This window comes from Manis javanica, chromosome 1 (assembly GCF_040802235.1).
Source record: "Manis javanica isolate MJ-LG chromosome 1, MJ_LKY, whole genome shotgun sequence".
NCBI lineage: Eukaryota > Metazoa > Chordata > Mammalia > Pholidota > Manidae > Manis > Manis javanica.
The window spans coordinates 14,057,827-14,076,358 of NC_133156.1; the positions used below are offsets into that span (position 1 = coordinate 14,057,827).

General features: G+C 34.8%; 1 protein-coding gene across 5 annotated transcripts in view; it reads left to right on the forward strand.

Moving 5' to 3' along the window:
• Positions 1-18,532, forward strand: part of PAN3 (poly(A) specific ribonuclease subunit PAN3) — a 127,216-nt gene that overhangs the window by 78,714 nt on the left and 29,970 nt on the right. For all 5 annotated transcript variants that reach the window (XM_037003944.2, XM_073228615.1, XM_073228624.1 and 2 more), the window contains 4 exons: positions 13,601-13,848; positions 14,922-14,978; positions 16,165-16,269; positions 17,597-17,654. In XM_037003944.2, the coding sequence (XP_036859839.2) occupies positions 13,601-13,848; positions 14,922-14,978; positions 16,165-16,269; positions 17,597-17,654 (468 nt within the window). The remainder of the gene's footprint in view (positions 1-13,600; positions 13,849-14,921; positions 14,979-16,164; positions 16,270-17,596; positions 17,655-18,532) is intronic.

Below are 18,532 nucleotides of genomic sequence, written 5' to 3' on the forward strand. Positions count from 1 at the left end.
TTTTCTGTTTAATGTTAGTAGCTGAAATCTTATTTTAAGCCATAACATATATGTTTAGTTAGCTTGTATATTTAGATAGTTCATATACTAGAGAGAGGAGCTGATGAAACACATAGTTTTGTTTCATTTTCATATGAACTATATTTAATTTTCTTTGCTATGTTTCCTAACCATTGAGTGTACATCACTAATACATGTAATTTTTCAAAATGTCCATGGACAAAAAGTAGTGGAATCAACATAATCCACTGCCCTAATTTCAGGCTTACTTTTTTTCTCCTTCCCCTTCCCTGATATTTATGTTTAGATATGGAAAACTAAATGTTTGCCCTTGTGGTTTGCTATAATATTCATTGTTACTATATTGAGCAGAATTACGAAAAAGAGTATATTGGAGACAAATCATGCTGTATGTGCAGACATGAGTTAACATAAGGGTCTTAAGACTGCAATTCTTAAAAATGCCTGCTTACAACTTTGGCCTTTAGCTAATGTCTGGGAACTTGGAGATAGGGCGTGTTTCCATTATTCTCTAATTGATTAGGCTGGTTTACTGTGCTGGGTTCTTTGTGCGAACAATGTGGTTTATGCTTCACATCTGTTTTCCTTCTGGGAGTTTGGAATTCTGGTATGTGGTAGGCCTGTGTGACCAGTCCCCCATAAAAACCTTGGGCACTGAGTTGCTAATGGGCTTTTCCAGTCAGATACATTGCACACGTTACTGGAGGAAGAGTGACCTGCGTGCTTCTATGAGAGGCAGAGAGGAAGCCTAAACGTGAATGCCTCTAGGTTCCACCTGAGTCTTTTTCCTTGAGATCTGGAGGTATATGCTTACTGCATTGCTGTGTTAAATCTTAGCTGTGAGTGAAACTGTATGCCAAGTCTTTTGAGGTCCAATGAATTCTGAATATGGAGGTGGTCTTGGGGACCCCCAATCAAGGATCTTTGTTATTAAGTTTATTGAGAAACTCTAAGGATTATATTTTAAAGCAGTTTTACTTATTTGTTAACTGGTTACATCGAATTGCAAATAACTCCACGACATCAAAACTTTTAATTGTTAAAATGATTATAATTAAATACTTAAACTCAATTTCCCCTTCTGTTAAAAACAGCTAGTGATAGAAATGGTCTTAGAAGTAAAGTTTTTGCCACTGAAGCACTAGAAGAGCAAGTGTAGGGAGAAAAGTGCTCTAACCTTTGAGTTGACCTTTTATATCCACCCTTTAAATCATCATCAACAGAGTCAAGGAAAAGAATTTGTTAATTCTTAGTATGTTTAAGATGCTGTTAGAATTTAATAGGAAAAAATTATTGTCTTCTGGGGGCTATAACTGTGTTACACTGTTTTATTTTAAGGGTGTTGTGATTGGAGAATTTGGTTTAAAAAAATGAATACAGGTAAGAAATTATTTTTAGTACTTTTTTGTATTCCTGGATATGATCATATAAATTCTTAGTATGCTTTTCTCCTGGATGAGGCCCTAGATATTGGCCCTGTTAAAGGTACAATGTTTCATGATTAGCATGTATAATGTAGGGGGGTGGGTGTGGGGAAGGCTGTACAACACAGAGTAGACAAGGAGTGATTCTACAGCATCTTACTACGCTGATGGACAGTGACTGTAATGGGGTATGTGGGGGGGACTTGCTGATGGGGGGAATCTAGTAACCATAATGTTCCTCATGTAATTGTAGATTAATGATACAAAAAAAAAATACAGTGTTTCATGGATGGAGCTAGAGGGTATTATGCTCAGTGAAATAAGCCAGGCAGAGAAAGACAAGTGCCAAATGATTTGCCTCATTTGTGGAGTATAACAACGAAGCAAAACTGAAGGAACAAAACAGCAGCAGACTCACAGACTCCAAGAAGGGACTAGCGGTTACCAAAGGGGAGGGGTGGGGAGGGTGGGTGGGAGGCAGAGAGAAGGGGATTGAGAGGTATTATGATTAGTACACATGGTGTGTGTGTGGGAAAGACAAGTAGTGACTCTGACATCTTACTACACTGATAGACAGTGACTTTATTGGGGTATGGGGGGGACTTGATAGTAGGAGTGAATGTAGTAACCACAATGTTTTTCATGTGAAATCTTCATAAGAGTGTATATTAATGATTCCTTAACAAATAAAATACTTTCACCAAAAAAATAAATAAATAAAAATAAAATCTTTAGATTAAAAAATATGTAATGTTTCATCTGCTCATCTTCAATTTAGGTTCATCTGTTCAATATAAGATATTTTGATATTACATTCACTTAAATTTAAATAGTGATGACTGACATCTGCGTCACTTGATAGCATGAGCATTTGGGTTTTTCCTCCAAGTTTCTTGTCATTCTCAGGTATTCTGGTGATGGCATTCTCCATTTCCTCATCATAGTTGTTGCAGTGTTTAGCATGTATTGATTGTTGGTACTAAAAAGAGGAATTGGGCCTCTGTAAGCATTCATTTTCATCAAACTTCCTGTGTGTTGACCGTGTGCCACTACACGTGTAGTTGGGAATACAGAGATTAAGGCACAGTTCTTTCTTACAAAGAGACGGTTGACTTATATGGTACTGGCAGCAAATGAAAAAGTACAAAATGATGAGAATGGTTTTTAACTATGAGTTCCAGGACAATTTTTATAGTGTAAGATTTTTCAGAAGGACGACCTGAAATTTACAGTGAGGATGGGTTTTGGAGAATTTGGGGTTGGCAAGGAAAATCGTTGATTAACGTACCAGAGGAAGAAACAGCTCTGGAGACTGTGGCTCCATGAATCAGCATGATGTCTTCAGGGAAGTTGCATTGAGTCTCTAGATGAGTTGAAGAGAATCATAATTACAGTATTGGCTTCCTATCTATGAACATAGGCTATTTCCCCATCTTTTCTGGGTCTTCTATAATGTCTTTCCAGAAAGTTCTGATTTTCTGTGTTCAAGTCTTACATATATTTTGTTAGGTATCCTGAGATATTTTGTAGTATTTGTTGGTGCTATAGTTGGTGCCTTTAAAAAATAAAATTTTTTCTCATTGATTATTTCTAGTGTGTAGGTAATGTGGTTGAATTTTGTATGTTGGTTACTTTAGTAAATCCTGTTATTTCTAATATTTTGTAAATTCTTTTATGTGGACAGTTACCTGCAAATAATGATAGTTTTATCTCTTCCCTTGAAATGTGTTTTCTGTTGTTCCGTTGGCATTGGCTTTTAGTATGGTGATGATGTATAGAAGTAGTTATGATTGAAATATTTGTCTTGTTTCTGACTTTAAAAGGAAGGTTGTTAGTGTTTTCATATTTAGGAGGATCTTCACTCTGGCATTTCAGATGCATTTATATCTGAGAAAGCACCCTTTTCTTTTTATTTTTTAAACTTCTTTGAGGGAAGAAAATACTGCTTTTGTTTTTTTTCCTGGAAAGAATTTATAAGTTCAGGGATTTAAAACCTTAGCTTTTTGTTCATGAGGCATTTGTCCAGTGACTCAGAAGAGCAAGACAAAAATGTCCAGTTTGAGGGAGTTCACATCCTTTTTCATTTTGTGACTTTTTTTTGTTTGAATTGCTTATCATTATGCCAATTAAAAAGTTTTAGTTCATAGCTGTTGTCAGATTATCTTCCAAAAGAGACTGTAACAGTCCATACTAAAAGTGTATGACAGTGTTTATATCACATCCAGCCTTTTAATAATTGTCTAAATAAACTTTTTTATCTGTGCCAATCTGAGAAGAGGCCAGGTTATAATTTGCATCTGTTTAATTATCTGTAAATATGAGCACCTTTTTTATGTTTGAGAAATTTAATTTTCTTGTCTGCAAACTGCTGGCAAGTTGTGCAGTTTGGCCATTTTCTATTGGTTGCTTTCTATTTAATGATTGTAAGAACTATATATTAAAGAAGATTAGCTCTTTATTAAGTGTTGCATATAATCTGTCTTTGCTATATAGAAATACTTTTTTTTAAGAAGTTAAATTAACATTTTTTTGACCTTTGCATTTTGTCTTTATAACATTATACTTTAAAAAGTTTATTTTTAAAAGTATTCTTTGAGGTACTTGCTTTTAAACTCTTAAATATTCAATCTGAATATTTATCTGAAGTTTATGTGGGCATAATTAATGTAAAAGGGTGAGTTACTTTTGTTTATTTTATTTAAATAATTGTTTGCTTTTATCTTTATTCATTGAATCAGTTAGTGATGACTAGTGAGTTGTCGTTTCTGACTACTGTGCATCTCCACCCCTGAAGTCTGAAATGCTACCTTTTTCTTATACTTACTTTCTTCATATGTATTTGAGGTCAGCTTTCATGCTTATTCTATTGCACTGACCCACTATTCATGTGAGCCTTTATCAAATGTTTTTACTACAGCTTTTATCACTTTTTAATACCTAGTGGTCTTACACTATCCTTTGTCTTCCTTTTACTTTTTCATCCTTCTTTCTTCTTCTATGTTCTTCCTCCATACTTACTTTTCTTTAATAATTTTCCTGGCTGTTCTTAATGTTTATTTTTCCACATACATATAATTGATTTAGGTAATTAAAAAAAATTCTGTCAGTATTTTTTTGAATTAGCATTATGTGTTTTGATTAAGGGTAAAATCAACATTTGAATAACAAGTGTGTATATTTCTTTCCTTTTGTTCAAGTTATCTTGTTTCTGTCAGTAGAGTTTTAACTTTCTCTTCATATAAGTCTGGTGCATTTCTAGTTAAGTTTTTGTCTATATTTAATCTTTTTATTGGTAATTAACATAAGTGGGTTTTTTCCTGCAATTTTTTTTTGCTCTCCACCTTCTAGTGTATTAGTAGTTTTCTCAGTCTCTCTTCCCTCAACACTAGCAATGATTTAGATACAGCAGTTTTTTGTTGTGATGTAATTAATATGTACAAATTTGCCCTTTTATAAGTATATAATTCAGTGGTTTTAAGTATATCTCCAAGATTCCACAACACTTTTCATCACCCCAAAAAGAGATTTCATACCTTTTAGTAGTTACTTCCCCTTGTCCCCTCTGCCCAGTGCCTGGAAAGCACTAATGTACTTTATGTCTTTATGTATTTGGCTACTCTGAATATTTCGTACACAGAGAGACCTCAGAGATACTGTGGGTTTGGTTCCAGACTACTACCATAAAGCGAGTCAAATGGAATTTTTGGTTTCCCAGTGCATATAAAAATTATATTTACATTATACTGTAGCCTATTAAATGTGCAACAGCATTATATATTAAAAAAATAAGTATCTTAATTTAGAAATACTTTATTCCTTAAAAATGTTACTGAGTTTTCAGTGAGTTGTAATCACTGAAAATAGATCACCATAGCAAATACAATAATAATGAAAAAGTTTGAGATTTTATAAGAATTACCAAAATGTGACAGCAATAAGAAGTGAGTATATACTTTTGAAAAAGTGGTGTCAATAGACTTGCTTGATGCAGGGTTGCCTTAAACATTAAAATTGGAAAAAAAAAAGTATCTGCGAAGCGCTATCAAGTGAAGCACAATAAAACAAGGTACACCTGTAAGTAGATTGTATAATATATGGACTTTCTGTGTGTGCTTTCATTTAACATAGTGTTTTCAGGGTTCATCCATGTTGTACCATGTTACAGCATTTTCTTCCTTCTTACTAGTGAATAATATTCCATCATGTGGATAGATCATATTTTACCATTTATCAGTTGATAGACATTTGGGTTCTTCCCCCCTTTTTTACTATTATGCGTAATGAACATTCATTCATGTTTTGTGTGAACATGTGTTCTAAATTCTTTCTTGTAACATAAGAATGGAATTGCTGGGTCATATGGTAACTGTGTTTAACAATTTAGGAGTGGCCAGTTTATTTTCCAAAGTGACTGCATCATTTTACCTTCCCACCGACAGTGTGTGAGGATTTGAATTTCTCTGTCCTCTGTAACACCCATTATTTGTCTTTGCTTTTGTTTATTGCCATCCTAGTAGTATGATGTAGTATTGGGTTTTGATTTGCATGTCCCCAGTGACTAATGGTGTGGAGCTTCATTTTATGTGCTTATTGGCCGTTTGTGTATCTTCTTTGGAAAAATATCTCTTTGGATTCTTTGCACATTTTAAAAGTTGGTTATTTCTTCTTACTGTTAAGATAGGAGTCCTTCATATATTCTGCATACCAAACCTATATTGAATATATGATTTGTAAATATTTTTTTCCATTCTCTGGGTTGCCATTTCACTTTCTTGATAGTCCTGTGGTGAACAAAATTTTAAATTTTGATGAAGTCCAGTTTATTTTATGTCCTTTGGTTATGTATGCTTTAGGTATCATATCTTAAAATACACAATATTAGTTAACTGAAGGTCAGGAAGGTTTATATTTATTTTCTTCTTAGAGTTTTATAGTTTAGCTCCTACATTTAGGTTTTTGGTCCATTTTCAGGCAACTTTTGTGTATGGTGTGAGGAAAAGGTTGGGTGTTATATGTTAAGTTTCTGTTTTACCTACTGTTAAGTCCTAGAATTTTACCATGCATGCTTTCCTAACTCTAAAATTGCTGGAAGAGAAAAGAGGCAAAGGTACTTTATCAATACATGGAGTTTTAATAACTTGGTTTCTTTTTACGTGTCTTCATTGTTATAGTTATATAGAATTTTAATTACACTCTGGCTTTAATCTCAGGCTAGTTCTTTCACTGTAAATACATATTCAGATGTATTTACACATTCTTATGTGCCTTTTGGGAAGGGAGTTTCCTCTGTGCTCTGTAAGTTAGTCATTTAATTGTTCTCTCTCACTTAGGAGATGTGTGAGTGGCAACCCCAAAAATGTTATTTCCCCCTGCTTATTTGCAGATTGTGTGTAAACTTTAAGATGACAGTTACTCTTCCCTCCTTACTTTGAGTATATTATTTCATTGTCTAATGTTGCTGATGCAGTCTTCCATTAATGTAATTTTTTAAAGACAATTTATCTTTTTTCTGACAGCTTTTTGGCTTTTCTTTATCTTTGGCATGCTACAATTTCACCTGATTGAGAGTGATTTATTTTTACTTACTCTGTTCAGAACTCATATTGCTTGGGACTTCTTGAATGAGAACTTGGTGTGGTAAATTAGTTCTTGAAAGTTACAGCTCTCTTCTTTGAATATTGCTTCTCTAATATTATTTCTTTTTTTCTCCTGGAAATTTGCCATCTCATTCTACTTTTCTTGCCTCTTAACCACTCCTTCGTATTTTCTGAATTATATTTCTAGGTAATTTCCTTAGATTCCTCTCTGGTTTACCTTTTCTCTCTTTGATTGTGTCTACTTTGCTGTTTATTTAACTCATCTGTTAATGATTATATTTTTTACTCTTAAAGAGTCTAGTTCTGTTTAAGCAGAACAAATGTCCTGTTTTTTTGTGCTGTTTTGTCACTTCTCTCATGTCCTTAATAATAGTAGTTGTTATTTTACCTCTCTCACAGGTTTCTGTTCTCTGAGAGTCATTGTTCTTGGGGTGCTATTTCTTAAGTATATTGTACACAGTGATTCTCATTTTGAGAGTTCTTTTAAGCGGGATCATCTTTCTGTGGAGATGTCTGTGTGTTCCGGGTTGTAGGCGCCTTCATCAGAACAGTCGGCGTTCGCCTCACCCAGTATCCAGTGCAGTTCAGGTTCCACGTCAGTCTCTCACTGGGTTTCTGCAGCATGGAGTCTCCTGGAAGGAATTTCCCTGCTGCTCCTACGCGTGGTGCAGGCGTGGGCTTTGTGTGTCCCTTGGCACCATGCTTCCCAGCCTTTTCCTTTCCTCCATCTCTTCCATGAACAAGCAGGGCTTTCACACAGCAGTGTGGGCTGATGGCTAGAAACTTTCTCGGCCTACACTCACTGATGGTGTGGCTTTCCCAGACTCTCTGGTTTACACTGGGCTTTGAGTTCCGTTCTCCACATTCTGGGCTACAGACCGTTTTTCATAGACCATGGGGGCATTAAAGCCTCATCTTATAGAAACTGCATCTGGCCTAGGTTGTGAGTTTCCAATTTTTCACAGTATAACTTGTTAATTACAGATTGTGCCTTAGGTCCTTGCTTATAGTTTTTTGTTGTTTTCCTTACAGCACAGCTATATTTTAAAATTTGGATGTTGTGTTTTAATCTTGTAGTTCTGTGAATTCGGAACATTAGTGGAAGTTAGCACTGTCTCTCATTTCCCAGAAATATTATTCCCCTAACTGGTTATTTTTCATTTAGGAAGGTAATTTGGTAGGTAATTAATGTAAGCTTTTACTTCAATGAATTGGCATTATTTAAAAGAGTCTCTTTTGCTGGTTTTCTTGGGTTTTTCAGGTTGCAGAGTCCTGTCATCCAAAAATACTGACACTTTTGCCTCCATAAATTAGCCTTGAAATTTTTTATATCTCATTCCTTTATTTTGTTCATTGCTCTGGTTAATTCCTCCAGCTAGCATTTCTTTGTTATTCCTCACTTTCATTTGAATTAGAATACTTTTAAGAAGAATTTTTGGCAAATGTTCTCAAGTAATTGCTTTATCATACGTAACTTAAACATCTGTTTGAATAGTCACCCAATAAGAAATCGCAATGCAGTTACTGTATAATATTTCGCCAAAATCTCATTGTAAAAGTAAATTACAAAATGTAATACAAAAAAGAAATGCAAAAAAATTACTTAAAGTTTTTGTAAAATTCAAATTTTCATTCTTATCGATTTGTCTTACGGTGTCCTCGGTGTGTTACTATGTGTGCTCAGGTGGAGTAGCGGTTAGTAGCACTGGGTGTTGTAAAAAACACTAGTGCCCTCCTCCACCCCCCTCCCCAACTCATATATGGAAGGATAGAACTGAAAAAGGAATATTTACGTGTGAGAGAGGAGAGAGATGAAATTGAATCTGTTCATTTTAATTCGCCTTTATTTTTGACTACTCACTTCTGTACTATGTTCTACTTCATGCTATATATGATTTAGTGTTGTATGTGGGCAGTTAATAAGAAGTGAGCTGTGATTATTTGTATAATATTAAGTACAAAATACCTCTCTCCAAGCAGATATGTGCATATTTACTCAGCTCTTTACCATCTTTGTAAAATATTCTGGTGGTACAAAGCTGTGTGTCTTTTGTGACTAGTTTGATGTCTCAGTAACTTAGGGGATAATTTAATTTCTAGCTTCCTATGCATTTTAAATATCCTGTTACCCTTATGGATGGTGATACTTAACTGCTTTGTGCATGTTTTATTTTGATTGTGCTTAAATTAAACTCCACAGTCAGCCTCAGCTCAGATATATGAAATTTTAGTGCTGCAACTTTGTATTAGACTAGTTACAAAATTAAAACTTAAGAGAAAACTTGTTACCGACAACTTGTACATTTTACTGTACGTGAATTTCTTAACTGACCTCAGATTGGTTTTTGTAATCTTTTTCCCAGTATTCAGCCTTAAAAAGGTATTTTCCCTATTGCCTCACATACCTCTTTGGTGTCAGAATCTTTCTCTTCACCCTCTGCTGCACCTCCCTGACACCTGCACCCCCAGCTTTGGTCACACTAATGCTGCTGAGGGTTAAGGATCCCCTTCCTCTTCTCCTCCAGGACATAGGGACTGGGCAACTGTTTCTCGGCATATTGTTGAGGCACAGGCTTTGGAATCAAATACACCTGAGTTTGAATCATGATTCTTTTGTTTAGTGACCTATATTTGCCCTTACAGTAAGTGTTTTTTTTTTCTATTTTTTTAAGTGTATTTTTTTTTGAGAGGACATCTCTCATATTTATTGATCATATGGTTGTTAACAACAATAAAATTCTGTATAGGGAACTCAATGCACAATCATTAATCAACCCCAAGCCTAATTCTCAACAGTCTCCAATCTTCTGAAGCATAACGAACAAGTTTTTACATGGTGAACAGGTTCTTACATAATGAATAAGTTCTTACATGGTGAACAGTGCAAGGGCAGTCATCACAGAAACTTTCAATTTTGATCATGCATCATGAACTATAAACAATAAGGTCAATTATGATTATTCATTTGATTTTCATACTTGATTTATATGTGAATCCCACATTTCTCCCTTATTATTATTGTTATTATTATTATTATTTTTAATGTTGAAGTGGTAGGTAGATGCAAGATAAAGGTAGAAAACATAGTTTAGTGCTGTAAGAGGGCAAATGTAGATGATCAGGTGTGTGCCTGTAGACTAAGTATTAATCCAAGCTAGACAAGGGCAGCAAAACAGCCACGGATGCAGAAGATTTCTCTCAAAGCAGGGGGGGTGATGTTCTGAGCCTCACCTCTGTTGATCCCCAAATTCTCACTTGATGGCCCCCCTGCAACTGTGCCTGTCTTAGGTTGTTCCTCCCTTGAGGAATCTTACATGTCTCTGGCTAACCAGTCATCTTCTGGGGCCATACAGGGAAATGTAAAGTTGGCAAGTGAGAGAGAAGCAATATTGTTTGAAAAGGTTAGCTTTTTACTTTTTTGCAGATTTATGCCCTGTGGCTTCTATGCCCAGCATTTGTCTTGAGGTATCTTTACCACTTGGAAGAATTATGATACTCGGTAATTTCGATATGAGGCACGAATTCTACTTAGGGGTTGTAATTATGAAGGAAGCAGAGAAGCTATAAAAGTAGCAGAGGGAAGAAAACATGGGAAGATTGATTATTTCTTTGACATATCTTCTTGTAGTATGACATAAGCGTGTATAGGTTTTAAATTACCAATTAAATTGCGTGCACACCTTAACAAAATAGGAATACAGCTACATAACCAAAGCAGACCTACAATTACCAGCCATATCCAGTGAAACCAAGAAAACCAGTTAGGCACCCTAGGCATTTGTGAAAACTTATCAATGATATAATGGATATTGTCTAACTGAATTTGAATATTTTGAGAAAAATCAGACAAATTAAAACAACACATTCCTGGGAACTGTTCACATCCCATATGTTCTTTTAACAGTAGATAGTCTGTAGTCGCAAGATTTTGGAGTGCTGCAACTTGCACTTCTCCTAATTCTTGGTTGAGTTCCAACAGTATAGATCCAGTCAAATTTGTTGTTTTACTGTATGCACAGGCCAGCTTAGATATCTCCTTCTTCATTCCAATGGCAAGTCCAGGAACCGGTGGGATGAATGCAGCTACAGCTGTAGCAGCGCCTGGATCTTTGTTGAAGTTTTTTGATGATCATCTTCTGGAATGACTCTTCCAGAGAGTGCTGATGTTGGAAGTTCTTCTTCATATCGTATCTTAATTCGTTTTCTGGGTAGCCAAATTAGGCTTTGATCCTCTGTATAAACACAAACTAACCCTTTGCCCACACTTTGATATGCCCTTTATACCATTGTGAAGAACTTATTGGAGATCACCACACAGGAACTGCTTTTTTTTTTTTTTTTTTTTTTGTTAAGAGAAAGGAATATTATCAGAAAAATGTACCTCCATAGCTGATCATCTGACACCCTTTAAATGATCAAAATTAAGGATATTTAAAGCATGCTTTAATCGGTGATTTGCAGTTAGTTTTATCCTATCAGGGAGTAATCCCTCTTTTCTTTCTTTTTTTTTTTGTTATCATTAATCTACATACAGTAAGTGTTTTAAACTGAGTTTTTCTTCTCTCTGAGGTCATGTTGTATACCTACCTCACAGGGTTGTTGTGAGGATGGCGTTGACTGATGGATGTGAAGTACTTTTATTAGTACCTGACACATGGAAAGTGTTTAAGAATTGGTAAATATACTTGTTGTTGTTACTTAATTTAAAGGTGGTAAACAAATATACTCATCTTTGGTGACATAGCCAGTGTTATCCTAGAAAGACCTGGAGGCTAGCTGTAGGGAGGCTATCTAAATACATTTCATATTAGATAAATGGGGAGTATTTATCCTTTGAAAATAGTTTAATAATCCTGCCTTTTTTTGCTGTATGGATTAACCTGCAATTAAATGTATAATGTAGAGTTTGAAAAACACCAGGAACTCTGGGAACAGTTTAAAAAAAAGTAGGCTTTTATCTCGTGTTTTTTTAAAACAGGTTTTAGCTTTTTAAAGTTTCTCTTAAATTTGAGAACTTGAGAACTCTTGGCTTATTTTAATGTCAGTGCAGTAGACATTTGTTACAGCAGTAGGAATGTTAGGTTGGGAGTTTGGAGACTTGAGTGTGAGTCCTGACTTTGCTGTTTGTTGACTTTGCACATATGTCCTTGGTCAAATAACAAAACCTCCCTATGTCTAAATTCTGATGTACATTGAGGTGCTTGTAACTTGACTTACCTCACCTACCTATCCACTTAGTTGCTTGGAAAACTAGGTGAAATAGTATGTCAAAACTCTTTAGAAAGTTCAGAGAGGTACACAAAGATAAGTGTTATCTTAGTGTTGTCTTTGGTCACTTAAGTCTTTTCAAGAAACAATGCTAGTGTTTTTTGAGTTCTTAGAAATTGAAATTTATAGCCCTGTTAACCTACTTCTATGACCCAGAGGCAGTTTGGTAACTTTTTTCTTGAACTGTGAGAGGGCATATTACTTTAAAAGCTAAGGTTTCCTGTCATTCCTCTAACAGCCAGAAAGCAGGTCCTGAATCTTTTTCAGAAAGTAGAACTGTAGCTCTGCAAACTCTTTTCAATCTCTGCTCAGAACTGATCACTTCCATTAAGTCTTTGACTAACTCCCTGTTATTTAATTTGCATCCATCTGCGTTTATGCATGTAGTTTGCAGTGTACTAATTTATATTTGAGTGTCTTTGTAAGTCATCTTATGTCTTTTACGTGTGATCCGAGCTTGTTTTCCCAGCCAGCTTGGAATCTCCTGAGGGGCAAAGACAATTGTCCTGTCCCTTTCCTCACAGCAGATGAGAGGATGCTCTGCATGTAATGGTTTCTTTAATGGTTGTATTTAGGTAAAACTACAACATAGTGGCATCAGTTGGGCTAATTTTCAAAATATGCATCTACAGAAATTTTCAGTTTTAGTGTATGCCTATTTAAATACAAAAGGCATCAAAACAGTATGTACTACTTGATTTTAAAATTACAGTGTTTAAGTTGCCATATAGTTCAACTAAGACTGGATCTATTTTTTTTTCCCGTTTCAAGCTATTGTATTTGGTCCAAAAAAAATCTAATAAGTTTCATTAAGTAATCTAATTTTTAATACTATACTTCAGGGGAATGTGATATTTGTATTGTTAATAGCCATAGTTTTAAGTGATTCTTAACAAAAAAGGAATTTTACGCTTTTTATAAAGGAAAAGCTTTTATAAAAGGCAGAATTTTAAAGAGCCCCAGTTTTTCATTTTTCCATTAAATTAACTTATTGGCAATTCTTAACTGTTGAATTTTCTCATGTAAACCTTGATATGGAGGAGACAATTATTGTAAAAAATTTGTTTACTTATTTAGAATTGGATATATTTGAAAAAAGAAACTTTTCATTTACTTTAATCAGAGTTTTCTCTAAAACAAAACAAGATAAAATTATCTCTTAGCCTTGCTTTAAAGAGTTTGCTAAAGATGATGTTTCTTCCAAATGAATGTTTGCATTTTATTTTCCAGATGTTTTTTTCTCTAAAACCAATTTTTACTTTCTAAGAAATGTTTTTCCATCTTCCTCAGGAATGTCACTGTCAGCCGGATCTTCCCCTCTTCATTCTCCCAAGATCACTCCGCACACTTCTCCTGCTCCCAGAAGAAGAAGTCACACTCCAAACCCAGCAAATTACCTGGTGCCTTCTAGTGCGTCTGCACCTGTCAATAATCCTGTTTCCCAGACTCCGTCTTCCGGTCAGGTGATCCAAAAGGAAACCGTTGGTGGGACAACTTACTTCTATACAGACACAACCCCAGCACCCCTGACTGGAATGGTAGGTCCACATTAAAGGAGAAAAGATAATCCTCTTTCTTAGAACAGTTCCTTCTTGTTAATGAGATTGAGGAGGTTTATGCTCTCTTGCATATTTTTACTGTGATTTGAAAAAATGAGTATTTAATTTCCTAATTTAGATGATCATTCTCTTATCTTCAAAGTAATCTTTTTCTGCATTAATAATAACTCTAGCTTGGGAAAAATCTGGTTTTAATCAGAAATTCAAGCTCCAGTTTAGTACTTCATGGCATATTCTGTTCATGGGTTTACCTCGTGCTTGTGCTAGCTGGAGTTGGTATTTGCTGACGTTTGTTTATAAGTATAGATTTACCTCTAAAAAGAAAATTTCTTACTGTACTTTCTGAAAGCAAACTGATGTAACGCTTGCCTCAGGTGAAGCAGTGATTTAGTGTCTAGATCTGTGGACAGTGGAGGACACAGTGGGAAGAGGCCTCCAGTATGGGTCACTGGTAAGGAGGAGGGAGGATTGTGGACGACGGAAGAGCATCAAAGGAGTGTCAAGAGAGGGGAGAGCGGGTAGGGGGGAGAGGGAAGCGTCATGTTCCATAAATTCTGCATTTCTAGCTTCATTATTTTGTCCATGTTAAAGGTATTTTTTTTAACTATAGAAAAATAAGTAGTAGATGAAGAGTTCATGAATTACAAAACCAAATTCCATTAAAATATGAAAGCTGATCTAAGCTGTAGACATGTGACCTAATCGTAGATGATAGGCTTAGATACAAAGTATGTGTGGAATTTAGTAAGCAGATTTTGATTTTTCAAGTTGCACTGATTTATACTGAATAAAATGAATATTTTACTAAAAGACAATTTGAGTAACAGACAACAGATTTCTCTTGTTTCTTAGTTTTAAGAGTCCCAGTCCTGCCGTGTTTTGTGACTCTTGAATCTTAGTACCTCTGAGACCGTTTCACCAGTTATAAATGGGGATTATGAGAAATAAGTGCGAAAACATTTATAGAAGTACTTATAAGTCATGTAAAATGTTTTTGAAAAATAATAAAATAGCTAATAGTTTCTATTTTGTTTTGTTTTGTTTTTGGTCAGAGATCTTTCAAAAATTATCACAGAACAGCTTGCCGAACAGAAGGTCAAATAATTGAGGTAGAGTAGAGACTTTCCTTGGTTCTTTCAAGTAAGAATTCCATCAATGTTTTACCTTTTGGGGGTTTATTTTATAATTATTTATGTTTTATTATATTTTATCATACTTGTAGAAATAAATCTATAAAGAGGTTCTTTTGTCACAGAACTGTCTCAGGCTGTTTTTGTAGAGATTATATATATGGCACCTTTTTATAATGTTTTTACCCTTGAAACCACTCTTAAAAATATGCTCATGGTAAACGAGGTAGTGAAGCCAAACTGTGTATCTGATGTGAGGACACCAGGGCAAGGCAGAGGAGGTACTGTCCTCTCTCCAGGTAGAGGTCAGAGACACCTTGCCAGTGTGGCAAAGCCACTTCCTGGTTGAGAGCAGAACAATCATTTGAGGGCAATAGAAATCAGCTAGTCATTTTTTAAAGCAAAAAAAAATGTTTGTTTTAATTTTTAAAGTGAAATAAAACACAAGGAAAAGTATTTTAGAATGTAGTTTGATTTTATAGCACAGACCAGTGAAGGGAAGAAGAGACAGAGGAAAAAGAGAAGCAAGCAGGGTAGTGGAAAGAATCCAATTAAAATAATGAAAGACAAGCAGCTGGAAGCAGATTTAGTAACTTTGTTGTAGTTTGCTTAGAAGGTAAGCAAGCACCCTCCTGTTGACTTAAGCTGCTGACCCAGAGTCGGTTGGTCCTCTTTACCATGCAGTTCGAAGTGTTTAACAAGTGTACAACACTTTAGGTTGGCCGCCAAAAGCCCTTTAGAGGGCAGTTCTTTGGGATGCCAGGGCACTGTTATTTCATTACTTGACTGTACCCAGACACCTTTAATATCTGCTTTCTTCCTCTCTCCGATTTGCTTTAACAAATACTTGAAAACTGTGTTCTCTCTTCCAAAGAGCTACTTTTGCCTCTCATTGGAGCTTAACTTTTACTGTATCTGAAGAAATGTTTCTTTCTCATTAGATTTAAAAAACTGATTATTACAATATAAGGATGTTTTTAAAATGCATTCATTCAGAAAGTGTATTAATAACAGCTATTCTCTGAGGTGTTTATCATTTAAAGATTAAAAATGGTATCAATTTATCACTGTTATTGTAAGATTCAGTCTTTATCAAAACAATGATAAAGCTTAGTCAATTGCAAAAAAAATTGGTCTTTACATTTCCTCCTCCCTGCCTTTTTAGGTATTTCCAAATTATCATATTTACCCTCCAACTGCACCTCATGTTGCTTATATGCAACCAAAAGCAAATGCACCTTCCTTCTTCATGGCCGATGAACTCCGACAGGTATGCTTTCAGAATCCATAGTAGAAATGTACTTAATATCTGTCACGCTTTAGCAAAGAACTGGAGAAAGAACAGAGAGCTCTTTTCCAATCATATTACTTAACCAAATGCAGGTGTACCTTGCCCGTTTTATTGCGCTTTGTTTTCTTGTGCTTTGCAGACACTGTTTTTTACAAATTGAAGGTTTGTGCAACCCCGTGTCAAGCAAGTCTTTCAGCGCCAGTTTTCCAACAGCATTTGCTCGCTTTGTGTGTCTGTCACATTTTGGGAAATCCCACAATATTTTAAACTTTTTCATTATTAATGTATTTGCTGTGGTGACCTTTGGTTAATGATTACAACTCATTGAATGCTCAGATGATGGTTAGCATTTTTTGTCTAAGTATTTTTTTAATTAAGGTATGTGTATTGGTTTTTTAGACAATGCTGTTGCACACAGTAGACTGCAGAGTAGTGTAAATGTAATTTTTATATGCGCTGGGAAGCCAAAAAATTCATTCGACACTTTATTGTGATGCAATACTTTATTGCCGTGGTCTGGAACCAAACCTGCAGTATCTCTGAAGTATGCCTGAATGCCGTACTAAAACAGAATTTAGAATTTATGAGTTCTAATTGATATATGATTTAAGGAAATCTGTTCTGAAGAAAATTGCAAGTCATTGTGTGTTAGGACATAAGACGTAGGAGAGCCATTTAATTGGCCACCTTTCTGCATTTCATATCCTATGCATTAAAAAGTCTCTTTGAAATACGTAAGTAAATTAACTAAAATGGTTTCTTTCAGACATTATGCTAATATCTATAGGTTGGGAATAAGTAGTTTGACCCAGAAATAAACATTATTTTAAGAGAGCTCAATGTTTTCTATAAAGTAGGCTTTATGAAAAATATAGTTTTGTTTTTTGATAAACAGGTAGGTATTATTTGATGTGTAGGGGTTTCACTTTTTTATTCAGATTCTCAGAAATACTTTCTTTTTCACAGAAGTAAGTTGTATCAGTATTATGTTCGTAGAGTGAATTTTTGACGAGCTTAGGGTAGGCCTTGAGTTTTCAGCCACAGAGTTAGTTACTTGCTTTGGGTTACATATAGCACAGCTTCTTAAACCCAACCTTAATTATGGGCATGTCTATCTTGGACTGGAATGTCAAAATTTTACCATTACCAGAAATGTTACTTCATGATAGCAACATTAAAAAGTAGACATACCAAAACCCAAAAATAGATTAATATATTTAAATAACTTACGTTATTTAGTTTTAATAGAAAATCCAGATTTTAGAAGCTGTGTTTAGACGTAAATATACTTGTTTTCTTTTCTTAGGAGCTGATAAACAGACATTTAATAACAATGGCTCAAATTGATCAAGCAGATATGCCAGGTAAAATGCGAGTTGATTCATCCTTCCTTTTAAAGGATATTACAATCCTTATTTTAGTCCTACATGCTTAATGCCTTAAACCAGCTAATTACTATTTTATGAATATATTCATTTGAAATCTACTTAAGAGTTCCAGGAAGTCACTGATCGTATAGTTTATTTCAATTAAGTCTATGTATGACAATATTTTAGTTCATCAGAAAAATTACCTTTAGAATTCATTTACTTCACTGTGCACTGGAATAGTACTGTCTTCTGAAACGTGATGAAGTATAGGTACTTAAGCAGAGGGGGAAGGTAATTATTATTATTATTTTTTGAGACTGTGGTGTTCTAGACACGTTGCTAATTAAAATGCTTTAGTTAGGGTAAAAGAAAAAAAAAAGGTTTATGTTTGCCTTCCCAGTCTATGACTCAAGTCATGTATAAATCATGACTGTAGGTTAGACATCATTTGAAACTATGGTAGAGTTCAGGAAGTAGCTGATTAATACATGTCAGTTGTGTTTTTATAGACCAGTAGCCAATAACTTCAAGATACAATTAAAAGAGATGATGATATTGACAGTGGTTTCTAAATATCCTTACCTAGGAATGAATTAGCAAAAGATGTGTAAGATCTCAGTGGGGTATATTTATTAAGAGTTATTAAATAAAATAAATAAATAGATTGAAGTACTGTATTCATGAATAGGAAGACATGACTAAGATGTCAGTTTTTCTAAACTCATCTACTGATTCCTTATAATTCCAGTCAAAACATATGACCTATTTTTCCTCACAATACATCTGACACCTAATTTGTGTCTTAAACAGTTTTAATTATTAAGGAGTCAGTCCCTCAAGATTATTCCCACTTCACATGTCAGCTGAAATGG